The sequence below is a fragment of the Phyllosticta citriasiana genome (assembly GCF_038021145.1).
Source record: "Phyllosticta citriasiana strain CBS 120426 chromosome Unknown IWZ02scaffold_8, whole genome shotgun sequence".
Taxonomy (NCBI): domain Eukaryota; kingdom Fungi; phylum Ascomycota; class Dothideomycetes; order Botryosphaeriales; family Phyllostictaceae; genus Phyllosticta; species Phyllosticta citriasiana.
Genome location: NW_027117285.1, coordinates 1,410,223 through 1,428,101, shown reverse-complemented (window position 1 = coordinate 1,428,101; position 17,879 = coordinate 1,410,223). Strand labels below are relative to the sequence as shown.

At 55.0% G+C, this 17,879-nt stretch overlaps 7 protein-coding genes across 7 annotated transcripts; 4 read left to right on the top strand and 3 right to left on the bottom strand.

Annotated features, from left to right (window-relative positions):
- The first annotated feature begins 64 nt into the window (after positions 1-64).
- Positions 65-1,361, top strand: IWZ02DRAFT_299889 (regulator of chromosome condensation 1/beta-lactamase-inhibitor protein II). The gene has a single exon (XM_066763918.1). It carries the CDS (start codon positions 192-194, stop codon positions 1,218-1,220), a length of 1,029 nt encoding a protein of 342 aa, XP_066621890.1. The 5' UTR covers positions 65-191; the 3' UTR covers positions 1,221-1,361.
- Positions 1,362-3,447: 2,086 nt separating this feature from the next.
- IWZ02DRAFT_299886 (uncharacterized protein) lies at positions 3,448-4,083 on the bottom strand. Its single transcript, XM_066763917.1, has one exon. It carries the CDS (start codon positions 3,861-3,863, stop codon positions 3,498-3,500), a length of 366 nt encoding a protein of 121 aa, XP_066621889.1. The 5' UTR covers positions 3,864-4,083; the 3' UTR covers positions 3,448-3,497.
- A 574-nt stretch (positions 4,084-4,657) lies between these two features.
- Positions 4,658-7,386, bottom strand: IWZ02DRAFT_299936 (P-loop containing nucleoside triphosphate hydrolase protein). The gene is made up of 3 exons (XM_066763919.1): positions 6,966-7,386; positions 5,940-6,903; positions 4,658-5,887 (listed from the first exon to the last, which is right to left on the bottom strand). Exons 1-3 carry the CDS (start codon positions 7,305-7,307, stop codon positions 4,812-4,814), a joined length of 2,382 nt encoding a protein of 793 aa, XP_066621888.1. The 5' UTR covers positions 7,308-7,386; the 3' UTR covers positions 4,658-4,811.
- A 738-nt stretch (positions 7,387-8,124) lies between these two features.
- Positions 8,125-9,861, bottom strand: IWZ02DRAFT_299864 (uncharacterized protein). Its single transcript, XM_066763916.1, has 5 exons — positions 9,782-9,861; positions 9,645-9,725; positions 9,570-9,591; positions 8,956-9,521; positions 8,125-8,902 (listed from the first exon to the last, which is right to left on the bottom strand). Exons 2-5 carry the CDS (start codon positions 9,678-9,680, stop codon positions 8,471-8,473), a joined length of 1,056 nt encoding a protein of 351 aa, XP_066621887.1. The 5' UTR covers positions 9,681-9,725; positions 9,782-9,861; the 3' UTR covers positions 8,125-8,470.
- Positions 9,862-10,154: 293 nt separating this feature from the next.
- IWZ02DRAFT_454814 (26S protease regulatory subunit 8) lies at positions 10,155-12,068 on the top strand. The gene is made up of 3 exons (XM_066767749.1): positions 10,155-10,338; positions 10,398-10,600; positions 10,654-12,068. The coding sequence occupies exons 1-3, from the start codon at positions 10,201-10,203 to the stop codon at positions 11,804-11,806; spliced, it is 1,494 nt and encodes a 497-aa protein (XP_066621886.1). The 5' UTR covers positions 10,155-10,200; the 3' UTR covers positions 11,807-12,068.
- Positions 12,069-12,483: 415 nt separating this feature from the next.
- Positions 12,484-15,716, top strand: IWZ02DRAFT_491611 (OPT family small oligopeptide transporter; the record flags this gene model as incomplete). The annotated part of the gene is made up of 7 exons (XM_066769755.1): positions 12,484-13,494; positions 13,549-13,908; positions 13,961-14,114; positions 14,163-14,664; positions 14,712-14,904; positions 14,958-15,596; positions 15,645-15,716. 7 exons carry the CDS (start codon positions 12,484-12,486, stop codon positions 15,714-15,716), a joined length of 2,931 nt encoding a protein of 976 aa, XP_066621885.1.
- Positions 15,717-16,270: 554 nt separating this feature from the next.
- IWZ02DRAFT_299810 (uncharacterized protein) lies at positions 16,271-17,606 on the top strand. The gene is made up of 3 exons (XM_066763915.1): positions 16,271-16,843; positions 16,938-17,048; positions 17,110-17,606. Exons 1-3 carry the CDS (start codon positions 16,514-16,516, stop codon positions 17,569-17,571), a joined length of 903 nt encoding a protein of 300 aa, XP_066621884.1. The 5' UTR covers positions 16,271-16,513; the 3' UTR covers positions 17,572-17,606.
- Positions 17,607-17,879: the final 273 nt, after the last annotated feature.

The window sequence follows — 17,879 nt, the reverse complement described above, 5'->3', positions numbered from 1 at the left end:
TCGCTAACGGATTGTGCGCGGAACCGCCCGGGGTCCGATCTTATCTAATCGCCCCGTCAACACCATCAAGTCCGCCGCCCGCTGCTCGACAACATTGAATTCCACAACTCACGCACCTTGAACGGGTTGAAAGTCTGCATCGCCACAGCTATCAAGTTTCACTTCCTGAAGAAGCACCAGAATTCAAACACATGCTCCTGGCCTTTGGATCAAACGGCTCAGGTCAGCTTGGCATTGGCCATGACGAGGACGTCCATACGCCGTCAGCAACCAGCGTTGCCCTCACTGAACCCATACGCATCGCTGCCGGAGGAAATCACACTCTAGTACTCACCAAAGATGGCACCATGTTCGCAGCAGGAGAGAATGCAAATGGCCGCTGCGCATTTGGAGCCTCACTAGAAAGCGCATCCCAATTTCGACCATGTCTCCCATGCGGCCCCAACGCCCAGAGTCGATTTCAGACGTGTGCCGCCACTTGGGAAGCATCCGTATTTGCAACAGACTGCCAAGTCCTAAGCTGCGGCTCAGGAGCAAAAGGGGAGCTTGGTCAAGGGGAGAACATTGTCGAGTCGGCCCAAGCGCAGCCGGTTCCTGGCTTTCCTCCTCCAGGCACGCGTGTTATTGACATGGCGGCAGGTATGAATCATGTCATCGCCGTCCTTGACAACGGAGACGTCTATGGCTGGGGCAACGGCCGCAAAGGTCAACTTGGAGAGGCGACGAGCATCGTTTGGTCTCCTCGCAAAGTCTCTGGCATCTCTTTCCCCGTCTGCCGCGTTGCTTGTGGGCGTGAGTTCACCTTTGTCGTTGGAGATGTCTTACAAGGACAATGTGCTGTCCTGGGTGCCGACAAATGGTCCATTGCATCCGCAGCACCGCAGAGCGTGCCAGGCTACGTCGACGTTCGTGCTGGGTGGAGCAACGTCTATGTCTTGCAGCATGATGGCACCATTTTGGCCTGGGGCCGCAACAATCACGGTCAACTCCCTCCCAGCAATCTGCCTCCCATCGAAGCCATGGCGACAGGCAGCGAGCATGTTCTGGCCAGGACTTGCGATGAGAAGACGCTAGCCTGGGGATGGGGCGAGCACGGCAACTGTGGGCTGCCAACGGATGACGCAGGCAATGTTGCTGGTAGGTGGAATGAGATGCAGATATCAGGGCCTGTCAAATTCATTGCCGCGGGATGCGCGACCAGCTTCGTCTTCGCATCATAGCATTCAAGGAACTACCGAGGCGTGTATTTCTGTTTAATACAAAGGAGCAACCAGCTCAGGACGTTTTCAGCAGCCAAAAGGGGCAGCACCTTGGCCGCATGTCAGCTGCAACGAGCGATGGAGCCCTAGACGCTAGCCCTGCCTTGGCGCCATGTTGCACGGCGATGCTAAGCACACTCGGATGAAGAAAGTGGTTTTCTTTGTTGTGTGCGTGCTCTGGACTCTGGTGGCAGTGCATACTGAGTCAGCAACGCCATCACGTGGAGCCAATGCAGCTGAAACCTAAGGAAGCACAGAACAAGTGTAAGAGGAGCCTTGGTGACTACGGAAGATGAAGTTGGGTTCGCGACATGGAGTCGGCGGGTTTGGGCCGAGTCTCAGGCCTTGGAGCATGTGGTCTGAAACATGTTGACTGCTGGCTGGACAGGACAGGGACAAGACGGGACAGGGCGGAGCGCTGAGAACAAAACCAATGAGCAGCGAGGCTGAGTGCTGTATCGCGAGTAATAGTCGCAGAGGCACGGCCAGGAGCGGACTCAGCGTGTACCTATCTATGTACATGTCAGCGTGGGGTCGCACACGTCAAACCCAAAGTCTCCTTGCGCTCTTGGCGCCTCTTTTAGTCGTTGCCGAACGACACTACACCCGTCCACCATCGTTCCCGGTCAATGACCCCATGCCGAACAAGGTGAATACTCTCTCCTCTCCAGCCCAGCGCCTTCAACTAACGTCTGCTACCGGTGCGGCTCAATCCTGGCCACCATCCCAAGCGGTCAACCCCGAGGAGGAGGCAGCCGACCAGCAATGGCCAGGCAGCGTACGCGGAGCAGCAGCCTTTCGTTAGCCCACAGGTGCATGCCATGTTGCCCGCCAACGCGTATCAACCCATCCCAGCGACGTCTACAATGCCCGCGGGGGCATCCACCTACCCTCCAGCGCATGCCCCACACGTCCCTCCTCCTCTACAACACATGCCGCCGCCGCCGCAACCTCCTCCGCAGCAAGATGTAGTCGACCCCCAGGACCCCTCTCATCATCACCACCACCACGGCCGAGCCCCCCACCAGTATCACCAAGACCACCACAACCAACACCAGCACGCGCCCCCTGACCTCGACGTCGACACCCCTCGCGAGGGCAGCACCTATCCAGACTTTGAGGCCTTGCGCTTCGCCGTCAACAGCTGGGCTCTCAGAGACAAATTCCTCACCAGGATCCACAAAAAGGACCAGACCCGCGCCATATACCAGTGCCGTCACTTTGCTCAAGGATGTCCGTGGAAGCTTCGCGCTACCATCAACAAGGACACGGGCGTCCTGACCGTCTCCTCGGTCATACCAGAACACACGTGTAGTCGAGACGTCTACGAGGATGCAGACGGAAAACCAAAATACGCCAAGCGCGGGGTTCAGTACACTCAAAGATGGGTCAAGGACGCCATCCAGCGGGCTGGCTTCCAAGTCACCACGGATACGGAGCCGCGCCAAATAGTGGATCTGATACGCGAACGCTTTGGCGAGGACATTACCGAGCGGCTCGCTGCCAAGTCCAAGCAGTCTATGCTGGAGGCTCGAGGAGAAGCTATCCCACGTCGACCGAGCCACAAGCCCGGAAGGCCCAGCAACGCGGCAGTCGAAGAGCGCCAGCGCGACATGCAGGCTGCCATGGAAGAGTCTCGACGCGTGGATCGCATGGCGCGAGAATCGCAGGCCCTAAGTTTTGACATCAACGGGCATGACATCAACGGAGATCCCCTTCCACAGCCACAGCCGCAACCTCAAGACCGGCCCTTCGTCTTCGAGTCGGGCGTACGCGTCATAGGGCCAGCCAGCCCCCCTCGGTCGACGCAGCGGCGGCAAACCCTGCCTACAACGCTCACCGACTACTCCTACAACAGCGGGTTCGGCGGCCCCACCTCAGCCACATCCAGTACGACCCGGGCGTCGGCCATGCCCGTGTCACCGGCCATGGAGACACGAACTTGCCCCAAGTGCTCCGGCAGCGGCCTCGTCCGCGCCCCTCCCAACAGCAACGGCACCAGCACCGTCAACGGCGCCGACAACAACAATAACAACGACGATGACGAGCTGGGCCTGCTGCAGAAGCAAGTGCAGCTCATCTCCAAGCAGATTTCGCTGATGCAGCGCAAGCGACAGCAGCACAACGGAGCAGGATGAGGTTTTGGTCGCGGGCTCGTTGTTCTCGATTGCTTGACCGATCTCTGGAGCACCTGGCTGGCCGCACGCGCCTGAAAAGCTACATCTGACAAGCAGTAGATCAGACACGCGAATCTGAATGGGAGGCGAGGGTTGTGGTGAGAGCTGGGTTCGATGTGGCGGCGCCGGAGACCAGGGCCCCCTTCGCGCAGGGGGAAGAGCAGACGGAGATGTGGAGAGCGCACAGCAGCAGCACAGGAAGGGTGGGAGGAAGGGGACTTGAAAACAAAACTGGCCAAGTCATTCCCTGTGCTGCAAAAACTACCTTTGGAAACCAAAACCAAGTTGCAGACGGACGGACGTACGCCAGAGATATGTTGACCGAGCTGCCACGCGCCAGGGACAGATAATTGAGAGCAGCACATGAGTGGTCGACGAAGCTGCTCACCAGACACAGGAGAGGGGAAGCATCAATTCTGGAAAACATGGGTGGGTGGGTGGTGCAGTATGCAAGGCGTGATGGAGAGAACGTCTAACGTCTCGATTCGACTCCTTACTTACCTTACGGCCGTCTGTCCTTTGCGTGCATGCGAACGGTTTGGGGGATCAGGTTGGGAAAAGGGACTCACAATGCTACGTACGCGGAGGTCATATCATCACCATCATCATCGTCATCCTACTACTTACTTGCTCTTTTCTTAGCCACATAGAGGGCCTCTCTCTCAGTCGTCTATCTATCTACCTAGCCCTTTCTTTCCTCTCTTTTCCGTTTGTCACAATCGATCGATCGATCGATCGATTTTCAGATTTGTCGCTCTATTCACGTTGCGCACTTGATGATGACGTGTCTGATGTCCCCGTCTGTCTGTCTGTCTGTCTGTCTGTCTGTCTGTCATTGACGCCAAGTGAAAGCCACCTTACCCTACTTTACATATTTACCCGCAGTATCGTGACAAGTGGAAGAGGAAAGTGGAGTATCGCACAGTAAATCGTGGGAAAAAATGATCTTGACCAACAAATCCAGCTAGAGTCTAAGGTAGAGTAAAAACACCATGTAACAAGCTGCCTGCCTGCCTTTCCAAACAGAAACCACTCTCTACGCAATGCTGCTTGCTTGCTTCTATCCATCTATCTGTGACCTCCTTACTCTGCTTTAGCAGGCTACACTGCTGGATAAGATAGGTAATAAAGGAAGAAAGAAGGAAGGAAAGAAGAGAAAGAAAGAAAAGGGGGTATCGTATCAATCCAACTCCTGCTGCCGCTCCAGGCGCCTCTATACGGCAATGATGACGAACGACGTCGTCGTAGGTATGCACATGGATGCGCATGTGTGTACGTTCTGCACCACAGCACCTCGCCCCATACCATGACACAAATCCCATCCCCGTGCATCGACACAACTCGTCCGCCCCAACTCGCTCACTCACTGACTCACTCACGTACTATCAAACGGATCATCCTCCATCCGCCACTTCTTCGCCTTAAGCACTCTCGTCTTACGAATCGGCAGCGTCTGGCTCTGGCTCTGGCTCTGGCTGTGCGTAAGCGTCTGCTTCTTCAACGGGCTGACAGCGGCCTGCGTCGCGCGCTCCAAGAGCTTGACTTTCTGCCTCAGGGCGTCGTTCTCGTCTTCCAGCGCGTCGACGCGAGACGCCAAGTTTTCTGCCCTCTCTCTCTCGCTCTCGTCATGACGCTCCACTTCCGCGGCCGGAGCGGTGGCAGATTGCGTCAAAAGCTCGATCTTGCGATCCAGCCTCTCATCATTGCGGTCGGCCTCCTCGTCCCACGCGCCGCGGTACGTGCGCTGCAGCGCGGCGAGGCGCGATTCGAACTCTGCGCACAGCTCATCGCGCAGCTGCTGTTCCATGTCGACGAGGTAGTCCTCGGCGGCGCGCCACGAGCGCTCGGCGGCGCGGCGGCGGGTAGCCTCTTCGCGGAGCTGTAGCTGCAGCACGTCGACGCTTTCGTGCAGACGGTTGATTTCGTCGAGGGCGGCGCGGAGTTCTTCTGAGACGTTGGGTGCTGTGGAGGGGGGAAGCGGGGTTTCGCTGTAGTTGTTGGTGGTTGTGGTTGTGGTTTGAGGGAGTGGCCGCTCGCTGCTGCTGGTTCCTGGCCGCGCGTGCACAATCGTGTTGCCGACTTGGATGGCGCTGGTGGCCGAGGGGATGCGCGGGACGGTGACTTCGCGGGCAAGAGCCGAGTAGCGGAGGATCTGGGAGGTGGCGTTGAAGTCGCCATGCGGGTCGGCCGTGACAATCATGATGGCCTTTTGCGGACGGCGAGGATAATGGTTGTGGTGGCTATGACCGTGATGCGACGAGGGGAACGAGTTGGAGAAGAGGAGCTCGGTGAGCTTGCACTGCCGGAACGGGACCACGTTCTGCTTGCTGCCTTCTTGGTTGTCGGCCTGCATCTGCATGCACTGGCCCAGATACATCAGACTCTCGTTGATCTTGCCAGCTTCGGCCAGCGTCTCGCCGGCTGTTTTGGCGTTTCTTGCGCGTTCGGAGCCTAATTCAAGTCAGTGCCCATAGACTCCGAATACCAAGTAAGTCTATCTTACCAGCAAGGTCGCAGATGGTCAAGGTGCTGCTGGCCCAAGGGCCCTTGGTAGCTCTGTGACGCTTCTTCACTTCGAGGCAAAAGAAGCCGTGGCTCCGCGAACTCACAGCATTGCTGCCGGTCCCCGTGACCTTTCTCTCCATCAAACCCGTCTCCAAAACCATGAGCGCCTCTTCAATGTTCCCACAGATGATCTTCTTAAGTCCAGCCACCTGCTTCCTGTCGGGGGACTGCTCGGTCGGTTTGAAGAGGAGGGCTCGGCGGCGGTTCGCGGTCGACTTTGAGTTTTGAGATGCGCCAGTCAAGAGGTCGTAGATGCGGTCGTTGTAGACTTCGAACATGGAAACTACGATTGCGTATTCGGCCGTCTGGTCGACATCGACTGCCAGGTCATCGACGGTAGGGTGGCTCGGCATGGTGGACAATCTCGGGAGGTGGCGCGACTTGGTGCTGAGAAAAGAGGTTCCGTCCTTTACAACAGGCGATCTGATTTTAGCAGCTGCGCTTTTGGTGATACGAGCTATTCCAGAAGCAACGGGCCGGATAGCCCAAAGAAATTTTGAAGGAGATACAGGAGGAGTAGCGTCTTCCGCAAACAAAGGAACGTGATGATCGTCATCTTTTTCACTCTTGACAGTGTCGTTGGGGTGGTGGTGGTGGTGACGGGAAAGAGAAGGATAGAGTCCTGAAAAATTGGGATGATGAGTGGGAGATTTTGGAGAGCCTACCAGTGCAGGTGTTTGAGCCCGTGAATTGCTGGCTTGAGCTCCATCCCCATGCACAGAATCAAGATACAGCGATGCGGGAAACATCTTGGCTTCTGAAACGTCCGCGGCTGCAATCGAGGGGAAAGTTGACGACGAGTCCGTGGGGTCGACTATAAGATCACCAATGTTTTGAAAGAGGACGTCGAGGGCCATTTGCGTGAGACCGCGCTGGCTTTTCGATCCTAGAATCGTATGGCTCTGGAATGCGGTCAGAATCATTTCAAAAACCAAACACCTTCTAATCGAGAAGTTTGTCAAACCTTTCCAGAACCAGTCATTCCCAGCGTCGCAAGAAGACCATCGCGGCCTTCCTTGCCTTCATCACCCAAAACGCCTTCAATCAGCGGCAGCACTTGGGTGCCCTTGAAGATATCCAGCTGCCCGCAATCCTCCTCAAAAACGCGCGTAAATGCAAAGCGCTCGACGGCGCGTTTACGTCGATCATTTTCCGGCGGCTTGATGGTAATGTGGTTCGGGCAGGCATCCAGCTGTTCCGGCTCTTCGACATCCAAAAAACGGTCTCCTGCGCTCGCGGCGGCGGCCGGGCGCAAGCGGAGATAGACCTCGAACAAGGAGGACGACGGGTTCGTGAGAGGATCCATTTTTGGTTCGTTGATGGCACGAAGGTGTCGTGACGTTGTCTTGGTGGAAGCAACCCAAGAAGTCCTCGTGGGAGGAAGTTCGATTGCTCGGCTCTGATTCGCGTGGTTGGTAAATATAGGTTGCCATGGCAGCGACTTGGTCTTGGCGCCAGTGCTGCTTGCAGACCGCCTACGTCAACTTCACCCACCGCCTGTCCAGCATCCCAGACATCAAATCGCATCGAAACTCCTTGAAAAATTCTCCCTCGCTGTATTCTATTGGGTCACAATCTCGGATGACGATTACATCTCCTGCGCTGTCACTGGGCGTCTCTGCAAGCTCCAGATGCAAAACACCGACAAGATGTCCGAACGTTGGGCTCGAATCAGACCTCGCACGGCAAGGCCATCTCGACGGACTTTTGTCCGAGAGCTGATTGCTAACAGCCTTCGGACCGTTCACAGCGTGCAGCCATCTCACCAGGTGCAGCATACATGCCCGAATGCATCGCAAAACATTGTGTTACTAGGGGTACCACGCTATTAATCATTGCTCTCAAATCCGCCAGAATGTTCCACTTCCCAACCATGCGCGCCATCCGGCCCTAGTCTTTGGCCTCATACCCATGTACCTCAAGCCAAACTCCTGTTGTTTTTCCGGTCCGCGAACTTTGCGCTGCTCAATGACAAAAACAAGATGGAATCTCATTGGACCAGTCTGGTTTCCACGATCAAGAAGTCGACTTGAAAGTGTACGATGCACAAGTAAAAAGAACCAGCGCCGGAAAACAGAATCCCAAGGACATGTCGTGACTGTACTGTGTGGCTTTAGTTTGGTCGGAGTCTTATATAATACTTTTCGTAAATAAACGCGGAATACACTGGCAAATGGTGCCAGAATTTAATGTTCGAATGTCGGGGTGGTGTCGGGCCTCCATTTGCTGGCCGTTTTAAAAGTAACTGCGAAGCGAAATTCCAGAATTACGACGGTCGAATGCCTGTTGGAAGCGTTGACGTGGTCCAGTGGCTTTCGCACATCTGAACAGGACAGAAGAACATCTTGGCGTGTAAATGTAAGTGTTGCAAACAATGGGCCGGTAGGGTTTGGCCAATAATATACCAAGATGATGGACAGTTTGAACCACCGAACTGTCGTCATGTTCGCGCGGGGCATCAGACTGCGTCTATGCATTTTCTTCACTGCTGGCGCAGCCATCATTTTCCAAAGTCAGGACGCTGTAGATGTTGTTGCGCCTGGGCAGTGATTTGCTCTTGGCTGGAGAGATGGTGAACATTTGGCGAGTAACCAGGTCTTGCGCGCATCCGTCGGGGAAACTTTCAATCTTGAAGTCCCGATAAGGGATGCGCGACATCATGCATGTGCGCGCGACCTCGGCAGCCAAGATGGAGGAACACTCGACGAAGATATCGTGGCTACAAGACTTGATACTGACAATGACCAGGTTGTGAATATGCTCCATGTTGTCGCGGATGCGCTGCTCATTGAGAAGACCAACCGCATTTCGGAGACAGAGGACGCGGGTCGCTCCAAACTTAATCTTCTTCGCGAGAGCTCCATCTATTTGAAACTGGAATTCTGCCCAATCGACACTGACCTATGCGAAGGTAAGTAAACCTGATTTTTACCTTCTGAGGATCCAAGAATTACCCGTTGTCCTTTGATGTAAAGACCAAATTGCTGAACGTGGTTCTTGAACGAGGCCGCGTGCGACCCGTGAACGTACGAGACCCTGGCAGAACGATCTTGCCAACGAATGTATACTTCAACCAAGGATCCACCCCGTACTGCATCTACAATGTCTTGATGTTTGATGAAACGAGGAAGGTCAGACAGTTGTAGGCTTCGCCTATCTCTGCATCGGATTTCGTCAAGCTGAAGATTTTTGTTTGTTTGCAGTCGTCCCTTGACGGAGAGAACTGGGAGCTCTGAGCCTGGGTCGGACTCTGGTATATCCGTAGAACAGTCGTCTCTGACCGAGCTCGTTGAGGAGGGCGTGGCCAAACCAAAGCTTGCTGTAAGTGGAGCGCTGTCCTGAAGTTGAACAGAGCTTGCGGCTGTTAGGCAATCGGAGTGCGTGGGGCTTGACTGAGCGTGCTGGGAAGAGTCCAGAGATGTATTGTTGCGGCCACGACGAACCGGATACCCCGACAGAGATAGAGTCTCGAGGTCCTCGAGGGGCATGCCCCAATCCAACAAGTGCCTTCGCAGTGTTGCTGGGGACTGTTGGCGGTCATTCAGGGGAAAGGTAGGTAATTGCTTACTATACTCATGCACACTCTTGACCTCCAATGGGCGACGAGTCAGTACACCACGAAGCTTCCAAGGGGTAAACGAACCAAGCACTGATGCTCTTCCCTGGTTATCTTGACCATGGGAATGGGCGTCCCCCGAGGAGCTGTCTCGTCCAGAGGTGCATACTAGACGGCGAATTAGCAATGCTTGAAGGGCAAAGGCCCAGAGCGCGTCTACTCACGTAATCGGAACTAGAGCCAGAGTTGGCAGTTGCACATAAGACGCGTCAATGTACTTGATGAGGCCTACCGAATCAGGAGATGATTGTAATAATTGCGTCCAATGGTGACCTGATCATAGACCACGCCGGGCGCGACAGGCTCATCCATGATGGCATCGATCCGACGTCGTCGTGAACTGAGAGAGAATTGAAGTGCAATTGAACCATGGCGTTGACATTTCCTTGCAGGGGTCCATGTCGAAGCAGAAGCTATGACCATGAACTAAGCCTTTTCGGAAGGCGGACCTGGGGACCGGGACCGGGAGGTTGGGTCCGGGCGTCAGAACGGATCGGCACGCGTCATCGCCGGCGCGCTTCCACTCCGCTTTTTTCTCCGACTCCCGCTTGCCCACCATCCACCACGGTCCATCGCAAGACGGATGAATGTTCCCGCAATCCAGTCGAAAGCGCCCCAGGATCAGCAGCAGTCGCTTGCGAATGACCTCGCTGCTGGTGCCCCCGATGGCGCTGGAGGCTCCCTCTTCGCCCAGTTGACGGGCAATCCCTACTTTACTGCTGTACGATTTCTCTCGTCTACCACCATCACCAACACCAGTCGCTGACGAAGAAACTCCAGGGCTTCGGTCTCGCAGGTCTCGCAACTGCGGGTCGTCTCGGACAGAAGGGGCTAACGCGCGCCGCGTACCATCTTCGCCGGCGCATGCTTGTCGAGCTTGAGGTCACTCGCCGCGACAGGTCTTATCCATGGCTGCTGCGATGGATGAGCAACCACCACCGAGCAGAAATGCAAAGAATTCAAGGAGGTGTAGAAAGCGCAGCGTAAGTAGTAACTGATTCGATCGATGTATTATACATGCTCACACTCATTCCAGACAGAATCAGTACAAGGGCGCATTCGAGTCGCTCATTCGCAGATTCGCTCCACGCATCCACGAATTCCAAATTGAAACGGGAGAGGTGACCCGGCCCGATGGCAGACAGCACACGCAATTTTCGGTCGTGCCAGGCCTTGGCAAACACGTTATTCGCTACGAGAATGCCTGGATACTGGTCAACAGGGAGCGACAAGGCCAACACTTGGACTACGAGGGGCATTTCTTCGAGACCATTAGGTTCACCACCTTGTACGCGCACAGGGGAATTTTTGAACGGATATTCCTGGAAGCCAACAAGCTGAAAGAAGAAGCCGAGGAGGGCAAGACCATCATCTACCACTCGAGAGGCATGGACTGGGAGCGGTTCGGCGAACCCAAGCGCAAGCGACCACTGGATTCGGTGGTTCTCGAGGATGGCGTCAAGGAACGCATGGTCGAGGACATGCAAGAGTTCATCGACAAACGAGAATGGTACTCAGACCGGGGGATTCCGTACAGGAGAGGCTATCTACTGTACGGACCGCCGGGTACAGGCAAGAGCTCCTTCATTGAAGCGCTTGCGGGGCATCTGGACTTTAACATTGCCATGCTCAACGTGAGCCAAAGAGGGCTTACAGACGACAAGCTGGCGTACTTGTTGACCAGGGTGCCGGCGAGAACGATTGTGCTGCTGGAAGACGCGGACGCGGCGTGGGTGAACCGCAGGTCAGTCGGCGAGGACGGCTACACGGGAGCGACGGTTACGTTCTCCGGTCTGCTCAATGCGCTAGACGGCGTAGGCAGCGCTGAAGAACGCATCATTTTCCTCACAACCAACCACGTCGAGCGTCTGGACGAAGCATTGATTCGGCCCGGGCGGGTGGATCTGACTTTGCGGATTGGAAATGCGACCGAGTACCAAATTGGGAAGCTGTGGGATCGCTTCTATGGGGACATGGATCCGAAGGGTGCGGGCCGGGAGAGGTTCATGGCGAAGGTTGGCAGTCTGGGGTTGGTGGATGCGATCAGCCCTGCCGAGTTGCAAGGGTTATTTTTGTACAACAAGGACGATGTTGATGGAGCGATAGCGAGTCTGGATGAGCTGGCGGCGATGCATGCGCACGTCGCACGCAAGATGACGAGGGGGGCTGACGAAGATGTCCGGGTGTAGTTCCGCTTGGGAATGGACGGAGAGTCATTGGCAGAGGATGGTGGTGTGTAACACATTGGATCCTGGAGTTGATGCGCATCAATGACAGCGGGTTAGATACAAGGGACTTTTGGTGGGTTGGGACCAGTCGACCGGTGTGGTGTGGTGTGGCTGTGTGGCTGTCCACGCCAGGCGAAGGTCATGATGGCACGGCCTCGCCCAGCCTGGCTAGGTGTAGGATAGAACAGGTGACAAGCGAAGAATCAAAAAAGAAAAAAACAATGATAACCCATCCCGCGATTACCGCTCGGCAGCCCCTCGTCAACCCAAGTCAATTGAGCCTTTTCGCAGGGGATAGATCCGCTCTAGCTCTGCTTTATCTGCTCCGTTGAACGTCGGATGCCGTCCTCACTGACTGCCTGGCATTCCTGACGGCGCGCCCCAGGCCCTCCGACTCCCGTCACACCCACGTCCGCCCACGCTTCTTTAGCCGCCGCCGCCGCCGCCGGCGCTGACTACCGTACCTACCTACTTGCCTACCTAAACAATCTTTCTCCTTCCGCTCCAATCCAATCCAAAAAGCAATCATCGCCGGCCCCGATGCTGCCCCTCCTGCTCCCCACGAGCCCCGGAGTCCATCTCTCCGTCTGCGCTCACGCTCCTCGCCCTCTGCTCGCCGTGCCACAGTCCACGACGCCATGTCGTCAAAGGTTCCCCAGCTGATGCGTTCCTCGCCAGCCCAGGGCACAGGCTCTTACGGAGCCATGCCAGTCCACTTGATGAGCGCCAGCAACAGCAGCTCGGACAATGACGACACAACCCACATCGACCAAGTCCTGCGTCCGGCCAAGCGGAAATCAAAGAGCAAACTCGCCGCCGCCGAGTCATCCCCCGAAACTGACGCCAGTACCGCCGCTCAGCGCTCCGCCTCGACCGGCAACATGCTCCCCGGGGATGGCACTCAGAGAAGCCGACGAAGAAGTGTTCCTGCAGTCGATTTGCCAGATCAACACACAACCGCCGTTGACGCTTGGGTCGGCAGTCTGGATGGCGATGTGGACTCTGGCGACGATCACGGCACATCTGCGGCGCGGGCAACCAAAGGCTCGCAGAAGTCGGAGAGCACCACGGACTCTGTGGGCTCCGACAGCTCAGAAGTCATAGATATCGAAGGATCCGAGGACCACCAAGAGCTCCGGGGCAAATCCAGCGAAGAGAGCCCTCCAGATGACTCGCCGTACGCTCAAGTACGCGCCTCGGTACGGCCGATTGACGATACTTCCCTCTCCATTAATACCCCGCGCATGTGGACTCTTTCTATGCTCTTTTCCTTCCTTGGCTCTGCCACAAACCTCTTCTTTTCCCTGAGATACCCTAGCGTTAGCATTACCCCTGTGATAGCTCTTCTTCTCGTCCACCCGCTGGGCCTCTTGTGGGATGGAATATTCAAACGGCCTGACGACCCTATTGAAGTCTTTTCCAACGGGTCCATTCTTCGGAGAGTAGGGCAAGAATGCCACGAGGGCCTTGCCAACGGTGCTTCAGAGTCCAACGGCAGTTCATCGAGGCCCCACTCAAGCGGAAAGCACAAGACCGACTGGTGGCGTAGCCTTCGGCTTTGGCTGGGGCAGGGGCATTGGAACGAAAAAGAACACTGCTGCGTTTATATTAGCAGCAATGTGTCGTTTGGGTTTGCCTTTGCAACCGACGTAAGTCGCTCGCAATTGCCTGCTGCGTGCGCATGAGATACTCATTATTTTCAGGTCATTGTGGAGCAATCACAATTCTACGGCCAAAAACTGGGCATCACGTACCAGATTTTGCTCACGATTTCCACTCAAGTGCTTGGATATGCTCTGGCCGGTATCACACGCCGCTTCCTCGTGCGTCCGAGCGGCATGATATGGCCTGGTACTCTTATTTCCACGTCCATGTTCTCGACACTTCACAAACAGGACAACAAGCCTGCGAATGGCTGGTACATATCTCGCATGAGGTTCTTCCTATACGTCTTCCTAGGCTCCGCTGCCTTTTACTTTTTGCCTGGGCTTTTGTTCCCTGCCTTGAGCTACTTTAGCGTCGTTACCTGGCTTGCACCCAAAAACGTCGTAGTCGCCAACTTGGTAAGTCCATCGCGTGGCGCAAATGTGACGAATTAGCCACTGATTGCGCTAGTTTGGCATTGCCTCTGGCCTCGGACTCTTTCCGTTGACATTCGACTGGTCCCAAATCGCCTACATTGGCTCCCCGCTTGTTGTACCGTTCTGGGCCGCTTTGAATATCATCGGCGGACTATTGATTGTGATGTGGATCATTGCTCCAATCTTGTGTAAGATTTACCTTGCATATCATGCGAACTCAAGACTGACACGTCCAGACTACTGCAATGTCTTGTATTCGTCGTACATGCCAATTTTGTCCACAGCTGTCTTTGACAACACCGGTCGTCCGTACGATGTTAGCAAGATTCTGACCGACAAGTTCTTGTTTGATGAGAATGCATACAAAAGTTACAGCCGAGTCTTTCTCCCCATCACCTATGTTCTCAGCTACGCACTGCAATTCGCTGCTCTCACGGCTCTCCTCTCGCACACGGCGTGCTGGCATGGAAAAGACATTCTCCGCCAGTGGAAAGCGTCATGGAAAGAAATCAAAGGCCAGACTGACAGCCAGTATCGTCCGATCCCGCAAGAGGAACGTCCACTGCGCCATGCGCGATCTACTAGGAGCATGACGGCGTCCATGCCTGACTTGGACAACATGATGGGCGTGGAAGATGTCCACAACAGGTTGATGAGGAGATACAAAGATGCTCCTATGTCCTGGTACTTATTCACAGGCGCTGCGATGACAGCCATTGGGATGTTTGTGGTTGAATAGTAAGTTGCATCCTGAGTTATCCCATTTATAAGCTCACATCAAGCAGCTACCCCATCCATTTGCCTTGGTATGGGCTCTTGATTGCCTTGGGAATTTGCACGCTGCTCTTCATCCCCATTGGCATAGTCATGGCTATCACAAACCAGCAAAGCAGTTTGTACCTCATCTGCCAGCTGATTTGCGGCGCCGTTTTCCCTGGCCGACCAGTCGCAAACATGGTCTTTGTGACTTATGGCTATGTACGTATTGTTGATTCATGTGTCATTGTCTCTCGCTAACACAGAATTGTCAGATAACATCGACACAAGGTCTCAAGTTCTCTTCGGATCTCAAGTTGGGCCATTACATGAAAATTCCGCCTCGCCTTTTATTCATGCTGCAACTTGTTGCTACACTGGTCTCGAGTCTGACCCAGATTGGTGTCCTGAATTGGATGCTCGCGAATATTCCAGGAATATGCACTCCCGAAGCCTTGAACGGATTCACATGCCCCATTGCTCGAGTGCACTTCAACGGCAGTATTCTGTGGGGTGTTGTGGGTCCAGCACGCTTTTTTGGGGAGGGAGCTCTCTATCGTCCCCTCGTCTGGGCATTCCTGATTGGCGCCGTTGCTCCTATCGGCGTCTACCTCCTGGGACGCCACCAGAAGCGCAGCATCTGGCGCAAGGTCAACCTGCCAGTTTTGTTTGGCAGTCTCAGCTGGATTCCACCCGCGACAGGCCTCAATTTTTCGGTTTGGGCCTTGGTCTGCTGGTTGTTCAATGACGTTATTAGACGGCGCAAGACTGCATGGTGGAAGAGGTACAACATGACGCTCTCTGCGGCTCTGGACTCTGGGGTTGCAGTCGGCGTCGTAGTGGTATTTTTTGGTGTGATATATCCAGGCTGGATGAAAGGATTCAGCTGGTGGGGGACCGAAGTGTACAAGCAGGTAAATTTATTGGCATCTTCTGTGAGTACTGCACTAACACTTATCCAGGGCTGCGATTGGGTCGCCTGCTCATATCGAAATGTGGCGCCTGGCGAACACTTCGGGCCAAGCACGTGGTGATTGCGAAGCTATCAACGAACCAGAATGTCGCATTTTGAAAGACTTTGTTTGACGGGAACGGCCGAACCCGAGCTTTTTGGTGTGATGATACCCCATTTGGATCAGAAACCCTCTATAGACCATTGCATCTTCCTTTTGAAGCTTGGAGCGCATTCATCACATCAACGATGGACTAGTCATGCTTTTTTTTTCGGATTGGTTTTCTCGGGCATTTCAGCGCTGTATAGAACGTTTGCTTTTTCTTGCGTTTGGCATCATGATGATGACGCGGCATATGCATGGCTTGAAGTGGCGGAGCGTTTCCTTGTCGGCATGCTGGATTTGGGCATGGACACGGGCACACCTAGTTCTATCCACGTTGCTTTTTTCGACCTCGTGTTCTTGGGACACCCTCCACGGACCGGGGAAAAGTTACCAGCTCTGGATGCGGAAGTGTGTCTGCTGCCTAGATGGTCTTAAAATGATTCATGTTTTGCAGCTATCCCCAAGAGTTACAACATCAAATCGGTCAGATGATAGAAATGAATTCCAGCCTTCAGTCTTCTTCCTCGTTGGTTATGGAGAACATGGCGGTGGAGCTTTGATAACTGCCGGGGCTTATGAAACCACGTGACCACCCGAAGCGGCCACTTCGACGTTGAAGCTGTAGCAACCCGGACCACACCAAGCTACCGCAGCAACACCAACACGACTCATATCAACGTTTGATTGCGTGATCAATCTTTTTTCAAGTCCTCTACCCAAAAGGTACACCGAATTCCAGCTGGGCGCGCCGCAACCGCTCCTTGGCGGCCACAATGGCCAACTACTACCAGCAGCCCGCCGCTGGCTATGGCGCTCCCTCCGCCCAAAACCTGAACTTCTACCAATCCTCGTACAGCACGCAACCCGTATCCGGCCACTCGACCCCCTTCCAAGCATACAACGGCGCCTCCTCGTCCAGCGCGTACGCGTCGAGCAGCTATGGCGCGGGCTTCGGCGGCGCGGTGCCTGGCGTGAGCGGGCGGATGGGCGAGCAGGGCGGACTCAGGACAGGATGGCTCGCAGCATTTGGTACCGAAGGTTACGATGGGGAGCCTCCGTTGCTGGAGGAGCTGGGGGTAAATTTTGGACACATCAAGACGAAGGTACGTTGTGCGAGAGGACGGGCTGTTGCTTGGGTGAAGTTCATATGGAAGCAACGGCTTGGGAGGTAATAGAGCTAATGGCTTGTGTTGGCAGACATTTACGGTTCTCAATCCGCTTGCGAGGATAGACCAACACATCATGGACGACTCTGACCTCGCTGGACCCATCATCTTCTTCCTCGCGTATGGCACGTTCCTGCTCTTTGTAAGTCAGAACCGCAGCAAAGTCATGTACGCCTGCGAGCAATGCGCTGACAGGGCAACAGTCTGGTAAAGTGCACTTTGGCTACATCTACGGCCTTGCACTGTTAGGCAGCGTGTCCCTCCACTGGATCCTCTCCTTAATGGCCCCCCCTATCGACCCGGCAGCCGTCGTTGGCGCACACGACCACCCCGCCGTACACCCCAGCTCGTCCTCGCACTTCAACTCCGTCCTCACATTTCCCCGCTCGACCTCCGTCCTTGGCTACTGCCTTCTCCCGCTCGTCCTCACATCCCTCTTCGGCGTCCTCATTCCCATGGACGGCATGTTTGGCTACCTCGTTACCACTCTGGCAATACTGTGGTGCACGTACAGTAGCAGCGCCATGTTCTGCGCCGTTGGCCGCATGAGCAGCATGAGGGGCTTGGTGGCGTATCCCCTAGCCCTGTTCTACGTTGGCTTTGGCATCATGGGAATCTTCAGCAGTCGGGGTTCGGGGAACTTGGCGAAGGCGACGGGGGTCTAAAATGGGTGGTTGAGGGTCCAAGTGAAGGGGGTTGATATTTAAGCTGGCAGCGTTTAGGGATTTGCATACATCACGACTGCGTGGCTGTTATGACGGACTGGCTATTTGTGAAAGAGGAGTACGAAGACACAGAAAGAATGTTGGTGGAAAAGCGCAGCGGATTGCACGCCGCCGGAGCCTGGTTTGACATATGATGACGAGGGGAAAAGAATCTTAGAATTAATTGATACCACACGGCTTGGGACGCCGTGGATCTGCAAACTAGACGTTTGGAAAGGTTTTTGATTCTACGTGAAATCAAGATCAAG